Here is an 18,352-nt window from a genome sequence, read left to right on the forward strand (position 1 = left end):
CTGTGTGTCACTGACACCCAGAGCGAAGGGCTGGGGAAGACAAAACACAACTCCTGGATAAGGATCGCGTTAATGCCTATCAATTAGGATCAAAAGGGGATTAACCGGCGTGGTTGCAGCACTGAGATGGGGGCCCGTGCAAAGCCACTGAATACTTGGGGTCACACCCCCGACTTCATTAGGCCTGACCTTTCCATGCCATTGTGTGGCAGGAAAGAAACCCTGCAGTCTGCTTTTCCCCTCTACCCATCTTAGATGTCTCGCCAAGAGACAAATTTGAGGCAAAAACATGCAGGAAACCTGTTAGAGATCAGTGAAATATGAAATATTCACTTTCAAACTCCCGGGAGACTTATTAGGTTACCACAATTTAGTGCAGGTGGGTATTTACTCATCAAGGCCCATCCCTCGTGCACAAGAAATCATTTTTTCACCTCTGAGAGAGGTGAGATTTACTAATTAGTCATGGTACGGCCTCCTCCAGCTATGATGTACCGCAGGGCCGACTGGCTCTGACTTTGCCTTGCCATCTTAATTCACTAAAGGTCACATGGCGGAGCGAAAGCGGTATTCCAGGTGAGGTTAAATAAGCCCCAATTAGGGAGAAATGCAAACACACCCATAGGCATCAAATGCCACACATACAAGGGGAACTTCAGGAAATCCCCTGAATTGGCATTGTCATGAAACATTTTGCTGCAGTTTGGAGCAGTTTTCTACAGACTCAGTGGAGAAATGCATAGATATGGAAGTAGCATGGGAGAGGAGATAAATTCATAAATAGGGACTACACATATTTTATACATAGTTTAAATAGATCGCTAAAGCTCCCGACCTCAGAAAAATAATTTCTACAAGACAAATCAAAGCCTACGCCAGCTTGAGTGACGGAACCCGCAAATTAATGTGCAAACCCTGAAATACAAAGGAAATGAAATGTCTACGCCATTTTGACTTCTTTGGTCCAGAACATGAAACTTTGTTGAGTTTCACACAGATTAAAAAAAAAAGCATTGCTCTACTCAGTGAGGCATCCGTCCCACAGCATGTATTCACGTCCCACGCTTTAGTGGAAGTACGGTCATTTCCATGCATTTGGCAGACTGTGGAACTTCTGAATTCAATTTAAGTTGCAAATCACATTAAGTTTCAAATTTAAATTTTTTTCACAAAAGTTCGAGTCCGGGCTGAAGTTCCTCTCCCAAGGAGTTAAAAGTGTCTCTCTCAGGCTGCTGTTTAATTCAAGCGGGCATGCTGCCTTGCACTGCAGTCAAACAAATGGTGGCCAGCCGAGGTCTACAGGTTTTTTTTTTTTCTGTACCTCTTATGAGAGTTTTATAGATGAGCACACCCCATTTAAAAGGCAGTGGCTGAAGGATTTGCAGTCAAATGAAAACAGGGGGAATTGCTGGAGCTGTCAGTGTTGCGCAGTTGAACGGACATGCTGTGTGTGCACATTTAAACAGCGGCTGCATCACAATCAGTGGAGGAAAACACAGGCAGATGCACAACACTATTTCTGAGCGCCAAAGTCAACGACAGCTCGCAACTCACTTACCTTTCAAAACTGCTTAAAGGTGATGATGTTTTCAACAACGGTGGGGTTTGACGTGTATGTTCACTGTGCCGTTCTGGAAAAAAAAATAAGGGAAAGGGGAAAAAAAACAGGCAAGCCTGCATCTCATGAGGATCTAATGTTCACCTGATGTTGTGGTTTTACGCCTCATAAACAAAACCTCTGCTGGCTGTTCAGTTTTCAACAAGTTGCAGGGCAATTGTGTTATTTCAAACGTATAAAAACGGTCTGCAGCCTTGAGATGCTGGAAGGGGCCACACTGTTGACCCCGGACAAATTTCCTCCCTCGGAAATCATCTTCCAAGAGGAGAGATGTGTTCCCTAAGTCCACCTCATAAAGTAGACACGGATGTTGTCACTCCATTAGCTGGACATTACAAACCAGAGCACACTCAACAGGCATCGATCAATAGAAATAATGGACTTTAACGACTCTTGCATCTTGCAAGAAGTATTACAATGTCAACAACATCAGTAGCCGTGCAAAAGTTAATTGCTGATGTCTTCGACACAAACTCGGTTCCGACTTCAACGGCACCTGAAATAGTTTAGCGAACTACTGGTCACACAACCAAGATGGGGTCATTCTTGTATTTCTCTCAATCTAGCGGGCAACTGAGCTGCATTTGTTTTATTTGTTGGCCCCAAAAGAGGTCAACAGGCCTGCCTGCACATTTAGCACACGTTTAAGTGCAGGATGACATTAATCTGAGGTGGGGTAATTCCTCCCTCATTCTTCCCCATAACCCCACAACATGTGCATAAACCCAAAGTTCCTTTTCTCTCTCCGTTTTGGTGGCGACAGAGCGGAGGCCCGGCTCAATGTACTGCTGACAGCCACGGTTGTGTTGGGTGGCGCAGCAGCACGGCCCGGCTTTCAGGCGAGGTCTTAACAGTGGACGTAAGCAAGTATTCAGAGGGTCAAGGTCACTTCCTTTGACACATGCGTACTTTCAGCGTCACAATATACAGTACATTGGACCAAGCCGCGTGCCCAACATTGCGTTTTTAAAGGGCTAGGTAACTTCATTATGGAAAACGTATCACTTTTAATGCTATAATTACCAGCACTTATAACAAGTAGAATAAATAATTTTTTTTCCCCTGTGGCATTGTTTTTATTGGAGTATAATGCTTAAACGAGCAGATAAAAGAAAAGTGTGTCCTGTGTGATACAAAACAAATCAGCAAAGCAAGTATTTCTTTGTCGAGCAACTTCTGACATTATGGGATACAAATAGAAATTAACGATAATAATCAACCAAAAACTGAAGAACGAAGTTAGCCTCGCCATATAATAAAAAAAAAAATCATGGCGTATAAGCAAACTAAATTAGCTAACTAGAATATTTTCAAACTATTAGTGTTAAAATATGGGTATGAATAATATCAGAATACTGTTTATAGGGGGGGAAAAAGCGACACTATCTTTCTAAGGAACGCTTATAATGGAATCATGATAAAATACCGCATAAAATATATTTCAGTGCAAAATTATACGTACTTTCCATATCTAGTTTGTAGATTGTTATTTTTTTGCAGCCTGTATAATATTTTATATTTTCATATTATTGTATCGTAAAACCTGTATAATCTATAAGCCAAGTAAATATATGTATAATGGAGCCGAAGTAGTAAAAAAGTAAATTCACCAAACCAATTCGATGAACAAAATAGCGTAATGTTTGCTCTAAAAAAAAAAAAAACAAACAAACAATATATATATATATACAAAAAAATGCATCGGTTATTTTTAAAACATAATTTACGGTACGCGCGGTACACAAATTTCTAATCATCATACGTTTCGGGGAAGACATAGTTTAGGTAATTTCCTCTGATCATGAACACTGCATCAAATGTACAAACCGAACAAACCGTATAACAGCACACGACACAAGAAAAATATTTTAATGATCACAGATTGTTAGTTAATGTTACGATATTATTTTACAATGTGCAGAATTTAATCATTTGTGATGAAACTCTGCACGTTCAATTCGCAATTCAATTTGTACCATGAATCGACGCAGTCATAATACAAATTTGGGCGATAAAAAAGATAAAAACCAAAATTGTCCCCTTTATGAAAATAAACTCGCACAGCACTTCACAAATGGCAAACTAATCACAAACAAACAACAAGCCAAAGAAAAATATCACATACACCCTTTTGCTCAATGTTTTTTTTTTAACACTCGATCGACTGCATAGTTTGTTTTCTCCGGAAAAATAAGTCCCGTTTCTACCGCCGAGTTCTGCAAATTCAGTTTCCCCTTTTCTAGAAGCTACGACTAAACCCTTTTGCCCACTGCCCGAAACCTAAAATGGACGCTGCTGGCCTTGAGCTATCAATGGCTCGGACCAGCCAAGGGTCACAGCTGTGCAGTTGAGATCTTATGCCGCCATAAGGGAACAGGCAAAACAGGCCCATGTTTTGGCAGACTGCCAGGAGACCCCTTAAAATACAGTGAAGGCCCTGATTTTAAAATATGCTCCACCAATGTCAAAAGGGAACACCCTGTTTCCTGGGAATGCTGCGTCATTACGCAGCGGAGGCTAGCAGCATTAACAGTCCATCATTTACGGACAATGGCAGGCGCCAGTATCGTACAGAGTAGTGCTCTGGAATAAGCTCAAATTTATCTGTAAATGCAAACAGAAACAACCCTAGAAATCTTTCAATTATATCTCAAGCTGCGTTAGAGCCAAGATGAAAGCCCATTTTCTTCCTGACATCATCGTGATGCTACACCTCGTGACTACACTGTGGGTGGAGACAACCAGCCAATAGAAAAGCAGCATGGAGATTCTAAGCCCCTCTTGCATCAGCATTTTCCTGGCTAAGCCTCCAGTGAAAGTTACAAAATCCACATCTATAATTATCTTATGAAGAGATCAAAAAAACCCAGGGTTAATAAAAAACGATTGCCGCAAATGAGTGAATGGCAGAGCGGAATGCAGCGTGCCATTTCTCAGCATTCCGTCAGCCAGATTGTGCGATGCAAACCCACATTTAATTCTCTGTAAATACCAGTCCGAGCAGCAGACTCGTCTCTCCCCTCAGGCACTAACACTCTCTCACCACAGCACCTTAAAGCATTCCAAGAATTGCTCTTCCCAACTTTAAACGTGTCCAAATATGTGTTTTAATGAACAGGTCAACACAGATCTTACCATGGGTGAGCACGTTTCCAGCGTCGAAGACATTGAGGGGGGTGGCCCGCTGCAAGGAATCCTCAGTCTCCTGTGTCAGAGGAAGATTAACATGGCATCAAACGACAGAGCAACCTTTGTTGTTGTTAAGATAGACATGATCTTACGCTCGATGTGGAAAACATACAAAACAAGATCAGACAGAACATGACATAGCATTGAGCTGTTTGTATTCTCTTTCCATTCCATTTCAGCCTGTTTTTTCAAATTTCTATTCTATTTTCAGAATCACATTCAAACTGAATTTGCAAGGTCAGACATGAACTATAAAAAGGAAAACTGGTCTGGAAGACTACTAAAACAATTTCCACATTGCAAACTTCTGTCAGTTGCATCGATAACTCAAGGCAACTCGATGCAACTCAATGTGTGCTGGAGCAATAGTTTGCAAAAATTGCAATTAATTTATATGGGTTGAATGGGGGGAAAAAAATCACAATCATGAAAATATCATTTTCGTCTTAAACACAGTTGTGATAACCTTGACTTTTATTTACCTATAAATGCCTACCTTACACTCAAAGGGCCATTTCGCTACATTTCATACAGAGATAGAGAAAAGTGAAATTGAAAATTAGCAGAAGTGTAAAACTAAAGCAAACATTAACAGTGAGAGAAATTACTGACTTTGAAACTGCTTTTCGCTTACCTATCGAACAGCAATTCCAATCATTCTTTTCAAACACTGCGGTCAGGTTTGGGGCGTGCCTGCAATAAACAAAACCAAAATGCATGTTTACGAGTGGCCGAACACACTCCCAGTGAAAAGATAATCAAAGGGCATTCAAAAACCATTAAGGAATATGACAAGGCGAGACTAAAGGAGTTGTCTGACAGACGACGAGTACGCGCCGAGCAGGTGATAATGAAGTGATCTGTCCAGGCCGGTCACTGATAGGGCTACGAGATAAACATCACAGACTCACAAAGTGGAAATAACCTGCACTGTCAGACTGGAGCTTGGGGCACTCATTGTAATCTCCAACTCAAGAGGATTTTGCTGAAAAGTAAACGGTGAAGAGTCAAGGAATCTGTCCTTCACTTGTTTTTATACACAGCTCACTGCTGACCACATTGGGAGTGCATAGGGTAAGGTCAGGTCATTGTGTGCAACAGAAAACAAACGGTCAGACAACTTTTGGATTCTTCCAACAATGAATATTGTTCCTCATGTCCATGACCAGTGATGTTATAACGCTCAGTTTCACTTAAAACTACAACACTTCATGGAAATACAACCCGCTCATGATCAAATGAGTGGTTATGACGGACAATAGGGATAGCAAGGTTATTTTCCCTTAAAAGCGACGCGTTATAAATTACATTTACCTGCTTATAATCACTGAAAGACATACTCCACTCAAGTTCAAACTAAAGCAGCAGATTTTTTAATCAATTTTCCCCCCCCTGATGTTTTCAGATGACTTTGAAGCCAAATTCCTCTCGAAAGACTGGGGTGACATGTCAATTTAAACGTTACTATTGTCATTTACTAGCATTCGAACACATTATTCCACATTGTCCTAAATCGCGTTTATGGCTATAATTTCAATTTCAAATGGATTTCTGCTCTTCGTAATTGCTTCTGACCAAATCGTTTCTGAGGAGGAATAAAAGCCTTACCAAAATGACAAAAAAAATGGGGATTGGAGTGGGGTTTCTGGTCGCTCACATTCTCATAAAGCTGGCACTGGCAGCAGGAATCATCAACAAAATGGCTACCACATTTTCAACGATGAAGAAACAGAGCAGGGCGGAAGTCCCTTCGAGGAAGAGGATTTTTTTTTTTTTTACAAAACTTGGGGTGGTCGGTTAAATAATAACAAGGGCCCGCCCAAAATTGGAAACCAACTAACAGATGCGGTCTTTAAATCAGCTTAAAGCAGCACATTTTGGTTAATGAAGTCCTTCCAGTTCGCATTAACGTTTCTGCTATCTTTTCTCAGAGGGCTAAACGTGAAGCGTGCCCAGCTTCCCACCCAAAGTCAAGTACAGCAACGTTACAGCTCGCAGCCGCCATCTTGGCCCGACAGACGAGACAAGGTGTGTGTGTGTCTGTGTTGGGGTGGGGTGAGGGGGTGGGGTGGGGTAGGTGTGGGGGGGAAGACTCCCCCCTAGTCATATGACTCCACTGTCTGCAGACAACTGCAATGACGGCGCAAAGGTGTCTGGACCAGATGAGCAGCCAGCAAATCAGGTGCAGGTGCCGATTTCTTTACTTTTTTTTTCAATCTTCTAAGACGTATGCCTTTAAATGTATTGCTGCACATGGAAAATCAATCACTTATCTGCCAGGCCACATCTTCAAAATAGCAAAACAATGATAGATAAAATGGATTCACGTCTAATTCGGTGTAATAAAAAGGTCTCACAGGTGAATAATGATATCCCCCTTATCTACTCCCAACTTCAGAGCCTTCATTTTAAGTTCACAAGTGGCCCCTGAGTGTGGTGCCCTGTTTGATGCGTCTCCTCACGGATGCCTAAAAAGTTTATCAGCGGTCAAAAACAAGGCATGGGAGATATGCACCAGAGATCCAGGCGAGGCACACTGGCCTCTTAACCAGCCATGTAATTTTACTTCAGACTGAGAAAGATTAGCGATGCACTATGGGCCAACGTGGGGCGGACTAACGTTCTGACAAAGCCGGCGACACACCTTTCTCTGCAGGTCCCACTGAACGCCCCTGTCGGCCGGTGCGGCATCACGGACCCCCCGCAAGCTGGAGGCGACTCTCCTGCGGAACACGAACAGCACAACCGTTAAAACGCCGGTCTTCCCAAATCTGTCGGGGGGGGGCGGCGGGGGAGGAGGGGGGGACACACCAGACAAACCCTCTGCGTCTCCAAACAAACGAGGTCGGACAAGCACGTGTGGAGGATAAACTGGGCCAAACGACGTAGCTTTCCCCTCCACCCACCACCCCCCCTCCTCTTTTAATTTACCACCTGCGGCCAGAAAATCCCCACTAAAGGTGTTGTGTAGTTGGGCTAAATGTACCGGGCGTCGGTGAGCCTCGAACACGTTCAGTCCAAAGTTTGTGGTCAAGCAAGACGCAGCGCGCAAAGGGTTAAACAACAGTCCAACGTGGGCAAAAGGTGCGTCACCTGCGCGTCACCTGCGCGCGCCCCCCCCCTTGGAAGTGCGGTGTGAACGAGGTCAAGCCCCTCCACGACAACACAAGGGCTGCGTGGCCACCACACCGGCGTTATTATCTTGAAATTAAAATCAAACATTTTTTTTTGTTGTGCGTGAGATATTCAGCCGACATAGTGTTGATTAACTGCCACGTAGTTTGTTACAGTAGCATAAAACAAATTATGGGAACACGCTAGGTAACTGCAGCCCCCCCTCCCTCCCTCCTTCCCCTAAAACAAAAACAAAACACTCATTTAACAATGAACACAATAGGTGGGACTCACGCTAAGTAGCCTACGCCGCGGTGTAGGCAGCTGCGTGCGCTCTCGCGGCTTCCTTACCTGCGCGTAAAGAACTGTCTGCTGACACACTGTAGCGAGAAAGAGAGAAGAAAAAAACTTTACAAAAAACAAAAACGTGCATCTGAATAACACAGTGATGATGAAAGGTGGTGGGAAGTCGCCGGCGCGTTTGAATAGCGGGTAGACTCCCAACCCCAACATTCGGCTTCTTGTGAATATGCAGAGAGACTAAAAAAAAAACCAAAAAAAAAAACTCCCATCTCCAATGTTATCAGTTTCAGACAGACTCCAGACAGTCTGTCCGCGGTTACGTGCCTCGCCGTCCCTTGCGCGTTCACGGCGAGCGGCGCGGGAAGCGGCGACGAACACGCCGGATCGACAGGCGCGGCAGCCAATGGGCGCTGCGATTTCGAATCCCCGCAGCCAAACCGGCGAGAGCGCGTCACGACGAAACCCCACCTCCCCCCTTCGGGCCCGGCCGCCGACGCTGCGCCGAACAAAACAACGGGCTGAGTCAAGCGCTTCGCCGCGCTCGGATGTGGGTCACCCGGCTGGAGACGCGCTCGCGCGGGGAAGGGACGTAGGGGTATGCTTATGCAGCACAAACCGGTTGAAAGTTCACCCGCCGCCGAGTTTGCAATAGATACGATATAGCGTGTTTGCTGCGCATATTGACTCGCCGTGAAACGCAAGGACGAGGACTTTGGGCTTTATATCGCAACATCCGTTAAGGTGTATAGCTGCATATGCTGTGCCTTGACTTGGACCCCCCCCCCTTTCCAGTCAGATGTATCCGCCTCATGGCGGCGTGCAAACATATCACCCTTCTCTCCGCTATTATGCTGCTTATGAAACAAAGGCGTGCTGTAAACATTCAGAAACGCAGTTTAAATAGCCGTTGGAGTAAATTGTGTTTACAAGGTTTCAACCGATGCCTTCATCTGATCTTGCCTCCCCCCCCCCCGGAGGGGAGGAAGAGAGGGATGCTCGCACTTTGGCACCGAGCCAGATTCGACTCCCTGTCTTCTGACCATCAAAACACAATATGGTAGTTTTCATACAACTACACAGCAAAAGACACACCTGTGAGAGGAAATAATTGTGTAGAATGAGGTATTGCATGCCTTCTCTCCATACTTCCTTTCTCAGGGAGAGTAAACTGTGATGCCTGCGAGCGGCTGGCACACAAACTCGCTGCCTCACACAAAACAACTTCCACGTTGGCGTTTAAATTCTGTCAAAGGCGTCTATACAAAGCAAACAGATAGGCTTGCTGTAAAGAACTTCTGTCTTTTAACTCGAGGAAGAAAAAAATGTCTCGTCTCCTCCGGCTTTGCACCCTCTAATTTGCATTGTTATGGAAAACCACTGGATTGGGAATAGGGCACAGAATCATTGAGGTCACCATAATAGAATGTGACAGCTCCCCTTTTCACTTCTGTGTGGAAGTGAACCCAACATTCTTGGGAAAGAGGATCCAGGGCACGTAGAAATATTGAGTACAACTCTAAAAACACCTGTTCAGGGAAATAACTCAACAAGTTATGAGACAGGCCACACTTTGATATTATCTGCAACTGTATCGGTCTCCAGAAACAACAAGTGGATAAACTTCATGCATTTGTGACATGTTGCTTATAACAAGCATAGAAACTTAATTACGGAAGACATATTTACCGTGAGAGCATGTGTTCGACTCATCTGCTTATCGGAAAGATACTGATGCGATTTATGGCCGATGGAAATGTTTTCTTTTCCTTTGCTCTCATGCTAAAATGTAGCAACTGATGTAAATGACATTGTTGTTTACTCTGTCGTTTCAGTGGTAACGACTCTTTCAAATGTGAGTTACAAGTTGTGTAGGATAAAGAAAGCAGTGTAACATAGCTGGGATGAAACTGAAATATTCATAGCGCTATAGGTCAACAATGACGCATATGCAATTTCCTGTAGGCTATATAAATATTAGTTGTCTAACCTTGAATTAAGTGTTTCACTGATTCTACTGAATATATGTCAAACATAGCAGGCTATACCAGTGTGTGTGGGTCAAATCTGAGTAATTGCTTGCGGTGGATTAAACCGAGTAGGCTAGTTACGGGTAGTATCTGAATATTTGTTAAAAGTGGTATTTCACACTACTTTTAAACAGAAGAGCAAAATATTCGCCTGCACAACCCCCTTATCCGTACAATCCCCACAGTCTATTAGAATTCACAGACTGTCTTTTACGGGGAAAGTCCCTCTACGCTTTCTCAAATTAAAAATCTCACGGCTGATCCCCTCCATCGCTCTGGCTTTCAGATATTGACCTTGTGGTGCTACAAAATGGCTTCTTCCTCACTGCGGGACCCCGTAATGAGCCAATACAACAAGGCTTCAGTTCACTGCTCACCTCCCTTTGGTGTCTCTTGGGGTCTTTGTTGACGATGTCAGCCCTGGAGGAATTTGGGGGCTTGAATTTTGCTGTAGTCTATAGTGGTAGAGTCACACAACAACTTTGACTCCCAGACTTAGGTGCAGATCGGGGGGAAGAAGAAAAAAAACTTGTAGTGAGAGATAAAAAGGATTTGACCTTGCAGGGAAGAAAAATCAAAGGAGTGCCTTGAATAAAGATTAACTGCCATTTAAAATTCCATCTAAAGTGACCAATATTATAGAGGGAGAGGAATATATGTCAGTGCGGCTGGAAGTCTTAAAATTTGAAATCATCCGAGGACATATTAAGAGGCCTTTTACTAACAAAACATAGTATTAATGTATTAACTGACACATCACTTCCTTGTGGATTCAACATTGGCTGTGCGACTATGTCTCATCTAGGTAACTCCTATCACAGATGTTCCATTTACAGGCGGCGCATTTTCCTGGTTTTCGAGAGATTGGTATAACATCTGTATTTCCATGAAACACATCTGTGACCTTTTTTCTTCTTCTTCTTCTTCACCTCACCAAAGGTTGTTCTGTTTCACCAAATGCCGCTTGGTTTCCAGCACTGTTCGAGGGGTTATTTACATAATGAGCCACCAGTCTCATTGGCCGGCAGTATTGCTGGCCCTGCCCCCTCCCTCGACAGAAACAACGGCCGCTCGCTTAACCAGAGGCTACCATGCTGGTTGATTGTTCCCGGTGTGACGTCACTCCGAGGGCCAATTCCGAACAGCTTCTTCCAATGGCGCCTATATGGTGCTAAGCTGGTGAAACAGAGATGTTATTTAAGTGCTGTGGGGGGGGGGGGGAAGCATGAAAATGGTATGCTACTTCTCAGTGACAGCAAAATCCACCCCGAGACAAGACAAATCTTGTGTTCCGTAATAACCCCCCCCCTTCTTTTTTTTTTAATTAAGTCCACAACTCCCCCCGACGGCTCAACAGTAATTTATAAGATCCAAGAAGCGGTTTGCTCAGCCTTTCAGAAACTGCAGTATGGCAAGAATCCTGTGGGTGAAAGAAAACCTCGGACTTCAGGGGTTTGAATCAACCGGCTTAGCAGTTCAGAAACGCCATGTTATGTTTAAACAGTGGAAAGAATTGCAAATATACAGAGAAAGTTGAATCAGTTCATCTGGACACAACATTTATTGAAAGAAACGTTTCATCACTCAGCTAAGTGACTTGCAATGGCAGCATTGTAAAATGGCTACAGATGTACTTAGTCCCCCTCCCCGGTTCAGGGATGGTTGTTCCCTCTTACAATTTACAACAATTTCATTTAGCAGACTTCACATAGATGGCCATTATATGACTCCCCGTTCAAACCAGTGTTCCTCCATAAGACACTGCATATGAAACCGATAGTTGGTTTCGGTTGTTGTGCCACTGTCTCGTTTATAAGGGTAGGGGATATCTACAGTCAGTTGTGACTGAGGAGGTCACTGAAGATGAGTGATGGACATTTTTTTTCCAATAAACGTTGTGTCCAGATGAACTGATATAACTTTATGATTTCCTTACCTGGATTACTGAGTATGCATAAAGACAATTGCAAAAATACCCCAGGAGCTATGGACAAGACTAATTACCAACCTATTACCATATGCGATCGCATGATATAGTTTCTTTTTATCTAATTTTGCAACCTTATCTTTTGTTGGGGCCACGAACAACTTTGATTAGCTGTATCTGACGCTGCCATTATGGCCTTACGTGAGCCCTGACTACAAATCCCTAACTCCTAAAGTAAAATGACAGGGCAGGTTACTGCAGATCGTAGCACCTCAGTTCCACAAGGCTGTTCTAGCCTTGTTGCTTTTTCTTTTTTGTCTTTGATGCTGATTTATTCTATCTATGTTTCATGAGTACTGACTGTTGCAAGTAAACTTGTGGATTTGATTTGGTTCAGTAGCTTCCATGATGGTAATAATCCCAAATACCAGGACACAAATACAAGGCAGAAAAATATTGAACGTGAATTCAGTTAATTTCATATATAACATATTCACAAAAGTGAATGTAAGCTCACCAACTGGTCAATATACCTGAGATATGAATCGCTGTAATGACCTTCATCTGTGTTCAATTCAATCTTGGAGTCTTTACCAAGATTGGTGTTTTATCTGATGATTTTCTTTTTTTATTATTACTATTCTTTAACACCCTTCATGTAAATATGAGTATGGGGAAACCCGTTTTGTTGTAATTGGGTCTTTCAATGTGTTTAGTACGTGGTTACTATACCCCCCCCCCTTGTTCGCTTTATGAATTGATATATCAAGATTGCCGGCCTGTAACAAACAACATGACACAAAGCATAAGCTTTGTAATCTTTTTTCTCAGCATTGTTTAGCACTGCACATAACTTTACGACTCAAAATAGAGAAACGAGAATTAGGGTGAATCCCAATTCCTTTCTTAACCTTCAATCTTAACCCTCAAGCTCAACCCTCAGTCTTACTGGCCCTCAGAACCAAGTGTTAAGGGTTATCTTGCGACTTAGAAATGGGACGCCCCTTAAATGCAGTTACGTCATCAAAAGTCGTCCATTACCGTCGACATAAAATGACGCGGTGTTTTGGCAAAGCAACAGAACGAGCAACAATGCCGTCTGCAGCTGAAGTGGTTTCTTTTGCGTGGGCTTAAATCATAAATCATCCAAACAGTATTTTGTGTTTTCTTCTATATCATGGTAATGTTTCTACTAGCTATGTGAGAATCTAGTATGATTACATAAGAACACTCACAATCTTACACTCAAACTTTTTATTAAAAATAGAACATTTATCCAAAAATACAATATATATATAAAATTGAATAAACAATGTTAACAAACATATTTATATATATAAAAAAACTGGCAAAAAATGGTTGAGAAAATGTAATTGGTCCTCTAGAAACTTCTCATTGGAGGCCCTGAAACGAATCAGGGCCCGCGTTGCCTCTGTAGTCCCTGGAATGAAACAGGGACAACATTAGTTTCTTTAGGGGGTTTTGTTCACTGTTAAGACTGCCAATGTAATCATAACCCACAAAAGCAGCTATTATCGATTCTACATTATTGATGCATGGGTTCAAAAGTTTATGAAATTGTTGTGGGCTACCTGTAATGCATTAGTGATGTAACCGGTTATTTTCTTGCCCGGTGCGGGATTCGATACGGGATGATCTGCATCGGCTAAAGGGTCAGACGCGTTAGCTAGGGTCTAAAGGGTCAGACGCGTTAGCTAGGGGCTAACGTGTCTTATTAGTAGTTTACAGTTACATTATTATTATTTTTTCTGTAGCTTATAAGTTCGTTATGAGTTGATATTCAACCAAATAACCTGTATAAATACCACAATATTCAGCAGAAAGTCACCGCATAACACGGCCTTTTGTTAACGTTAAAGCGAAACAACCGCTGTAACTATCGTTAGATATCCATCTCTACGGCTACAGGAGACGCCGCTAGCTCGGTCAGCTTATAAAATGTCGGCGCAAACATGTCATGTAGGCTGTGTCTTGATAAAACAACTTAACAACTAAATTAACACCGAGAAACATGACTTCTGTAACACGAGGATAGCAATATATCGCGTGTCCGCACCCGGCACGGATATCGTAAAAATAAAAATAAATGTTGTGCTACACAGAGGTATATAATCCATAAAATGACATTAAACTAAGATAACACGGTGGTTCTCGTAATTTTTAGATATCTATTAACAAAGAAAATACTTACATTTATAGCTCGCCTACTTGCCGGCGTTCGCCGCCATCTTGCTTTGAATGGTGACACGCAAGGCATTGTGGGATATCACTTACTGCCGAGGGAGGCGCTGGAGAATCTTAAAATTGAGGGCTACACGGCCCTCAATCTTGTCCCTCAACTTAACACCGAGAATTGGGACAGCGCTAGCACTTCGCGGGAGCGCGCATTTTTGAGACTGAGGGTTAAGACAGGAATTGGGATTCACCGTTAAAATCACGACGGACTGAGTGACGCCAATACGCGACCAAGACCCCTCTGATTTGATATACACTGCAGAAACCTGACATATTTGCAGTATAAAATGCTTAGACCACCAGTGGGAATCCGAATCTCGACGTCTTTTAAACCGGTGCGTGACGTCGAGAGCTATTTTGAAATTGTTATTACAACCTATACCATTCGGAGGTGTTGGCATACTAAATCGCGTTTAACAGTCCGCAGAGAAACTTGGTGGCCTTTTCTTCCAAGTGTACACATTTACAGATCCACAGTCAGTAGACATGGTCGACCTACCGCTGTATGATATCCCAGTGTGGCCGAGCAATCCGATCTGAGATTAGCGATTGGAGTCTCCCCACCCACAATGCATCATCGCCGCAGTTCACCAGCGCCGCCATGTTGGTGCTTTTGGTAGCGGGGGCAGTACTGCGGCAGCCAGCTAGTTAAGCCTCGGGTTAATGAGTAATTTGAAGACAAAAAAATACCAAAAACGTCAATGCATTCTCACGTTTTCTAATTAGACTCGTCAGGAAATTCGCCTCGCATCATGTCGACCGACACTTATGGTACGTAAAGATGGCTATTTTTATTTTTTATTTTTTTTGGAACGCTAGCTTGGCTAGCCCATAGCAGCTAGCTAACGTTAGATGTTTAAAACAATGACTCCGGCGATACTTCGCCATTGACTATTAGCGTTAGCTGGCATCATGAGCAAACGTTAGCCGATCGTCAAATTTTTAACAGGTATTTTGTAAACAGGGGTAGCTGGACGGGAAGTGTGGGGTCATTTTACGATTTGTTAATATAGAATATTCCGTGGGGTTTAATCTCGCCCAGTCACACAAGGTTAGCCTTTGTAGGCCACACAGTCCAGGGGCGATTATTGTCAAACGTCGCCCCATGCCGTGTTTAATATCGCGCTAGCGTTAGCTGCTAAGCTAACTGGACGTGTAGGCGTAGCTACCGTTAGCTTTGATAGGTTTTCGTACACGGATGTTAGCCGAAGTATAGTGGGTTCGTCGAGCCTTTTGGTCGCGCTGTAACGTGTTTTGAAACGTGTCATCTGGACGTCTTATGTAGTTTGTTCTGTCGACATGTGCCACCGATCAAGATGTGCTACTAAGCGGTTCTGCGAATGATTAGACGAGGTGTGGATTGGCCTATCGATTTGTGCTACGGTTACATTTTTTCGATAAGGCAGCGCAAGTCGTCACCACTATTTAGACGAGCTCGGCCAGTCCCTCCTTCATCGTAAAAGTATGGACTAACGGTTCATAGATATATGAATGGAAGGTATTATGCGGTCTCCATTGTTGCCATTTTGTACAGGCCGTGTTATAGCAAAGATGAAGAAACACTAGCTCTATTTCGCATAGGCTTCGCCCTTAAGGCTAATGGCTAGTGGGTTCATCCCGTCGCGCATGCGCGCAGCACTGAAAAGCTCAGCAAGTAGCAATCACTTAACGAATAATGTTTACAATGAGTAAGAACACTCAAGGCGGTTTCTGGATCTCCCCGGGGACAGTCATGGGTTTCGACCTACACGGCCGTAGCGAAGTTTGTCTAGGCCCAGAATACACTGGCCTGGCTCTTAACCCGCATGCGTCGTATCCTTACTGCGCTCGGCTGCCCCTGGAGGAGAAGCAGAGGCGCGTTGACACCTTTGCTTTGACGTACCATACGCGGGCCGTTCTCTGCAGGGGTCCGCGCGGACGAAAATGGCGCAGTGGCGGACCTCAGCGTACTTCTGCCTGGCCATGTCAAGGGTAGAGGCTATTTCCCATCGATGCAGAGAACGGAAATGGAGTAGAGAACGGTCAACTGAGCATGCGCGAAAAGCCTCTACCACGCCTCCACACGCCCCATCCAGGCGCTAGGATTCTAAGCCTTAACCTACCCAAACAACGGCGGCAACGAGTACTTGCGCATGCTCAGTTGACCGTTCTCTGCATGACGGGAACTAGCCTCTACCCATGTGAAGTCAAGTCGATTTCTGCGTGAAGCTCAATTTCTGTGACGCGTATCGGTGTCACACAAAACATGGCTCGGCATGAAACGGTTTCACATCGACATGCAATTTCGTGTGGCACCGGAAACCTTTAATTTCTTCGTGGCTTTACAACTTTTATACAGTAGGGGGACGATGTTTTTCCCTCATCCATGCTTCTCATGTCCGTCACCAACACGCGGAACCCCCCCCCCCTATCCCTCCCTTCGTTAAGTGGTCGAACATACCACCTCTGCGGGGTTTTTCTTTCCAACATAGCCTGGCAACAGAGCAGCTCTTCTTCCTCATCCGTGGACAGCGCCATGTTGAAAAGGAAAACGACGCGCAAAGGTTGTGGGAAGTGTAGGCCTCGGGTATGCGTTGGTACGACTGGACAATGAAAATGTGTGGTCCGTCTGTAGTGTATGCGCCATGTACTTGTGGGTTAGTCTCATATGACGTCACATATCACGTGACTGCACACCCCCGCCATGTTGGAGGACAACAGCTCCAGTCCGTAGGATACAGTGCTGCTCTCACTTCGCGATGCTAAGCGCTTTCTAAGCTGTGGACAGAATTTGTTTCAAGGTTTGATTCATACAGAATAGGTATCGTATTTCGATATTTTACAGTGGTTACTTTCTGCGCTGTTTTTGTTCCAATCGAGTTGACAGAGAGCGGAAAAAGTCCTACTTTCGCTTTCCATAGACCATCTAGGAGAAGAAACTCGGAAGGTTGTCAGAGGAAAGAAGAAGAAAATGGATATCGAGGATAAGTCGGGAAGATCTTACAGATGAAAAATTAGTATCATGCGGAAGTTAAGATACCTGCTTTTACAAAAGAGAAAAAGCAGCTTGGTCCTTCAGAAATTGAGGCGGCAAGAAAAATTGCATCTGTCCACATCCATGTGGAGCGTGTCACTGTACAGAGAAATTTTACAAGGAATTTTACCAGCAGACTACCTCGGTAACAAGGATAGTGCTGGTATGACAACAGAGGATAGATTTGCCTTGGTTTGTGTGTAACTCAGTCCCTCCAGACCGATACAACTTTGAAGTTATATATTATTCATTGTATAAAACTTGTACTTTTTAAGAAACAAAAGCATTTGAAAATAAAGACATTTTAGTTTTATTAGACATTTCACAATTGTGTGTCAATCATCATCAGCAGTTATAAGCTAAATCTTAAAATGACATGGTTTGAAAATAACTATTACAAGAGGGTGAGAAACTGCTTTTGTTTTGTAAATTTGTTAACGTATCAGTCTAACATATCGATAAGTGCGAATTTTTCCATATCTCTCCTTGGTTATCCATCTTAAGCTTGTACATAATTCTTGATTGAAGCCATCGCGGAATTGCATGCGATTGGCCTAACAGCCGAAAATCCTCAAATCGAATCTGATCCTTTACGCCCCTAGGCCAGAACTTCGTAAAATTTATTTTGCAAACTGTTTTTCGAAGAGTGGAACACAACTGCGACGTTTTCTTTCCATACTTTTGTCCGTTTTTCGCTTAAAATTTCGTTCTTGAAAAAGCCGCTCTTGTCCGCCTGTCCTTAATTCAAAAAATGGCAAAGCAATAACTACCATTTCTAGACTAGCAAGGCAGACCAAACCAAACCAATTTTTTGAATGAATAAACAGTGTTGCATAAAAGGGAAATAAAAAAATACTCCGAAACTCTCCACATTAAACTTACGCGGTCAGGTCAGCACTCAGGAG

The 18,352-nt window shown here is 43.5% G+C and overlaps 1 protein-coding gene across 2 annotated transcripts in view; it reads left to right on the plus strand.

The window, feature by feature from the left end:
• The first annotated feature begins 15,061 nt into the window (after positions 1-15,061).
• Positions 15,062-18,352, plus strand: part of rbm33a (RNA binding motif protein 33a) — a 46,944-nt gene continuing 43,653 nt past the window's right edge. For both annotated transcript variants that reach the window (XM_056299571.1, XM_056299572.1), the window contains exon 1: positions 15,062-15,205. In XM_056299571.1, coding sequence (XP_056155546.1) covers positions 15,187-15,205 — 19 coding nt within the window. In that variant the 5' untranslated portion in view covers positions 15,062-15,186. The remainder of the gene's footprint in view (positions 15,206-18,352) is intronic.

Source organism: Lampris incognitus, chromosome 19 (genome assembly GCF_029633865.1).
Source record: "Lampris incognitus isolate fLamInc1 chromosome 19, fLamInc1.hap2, whole genome shotgun sequence".
In the NCBI taxonomy this organism is placed as follows: Eukaryota; Metazoa; Chordata; class Actinopteri; order Lampriformes; family Lampridae; genus Lampris; species Lampris incognitus.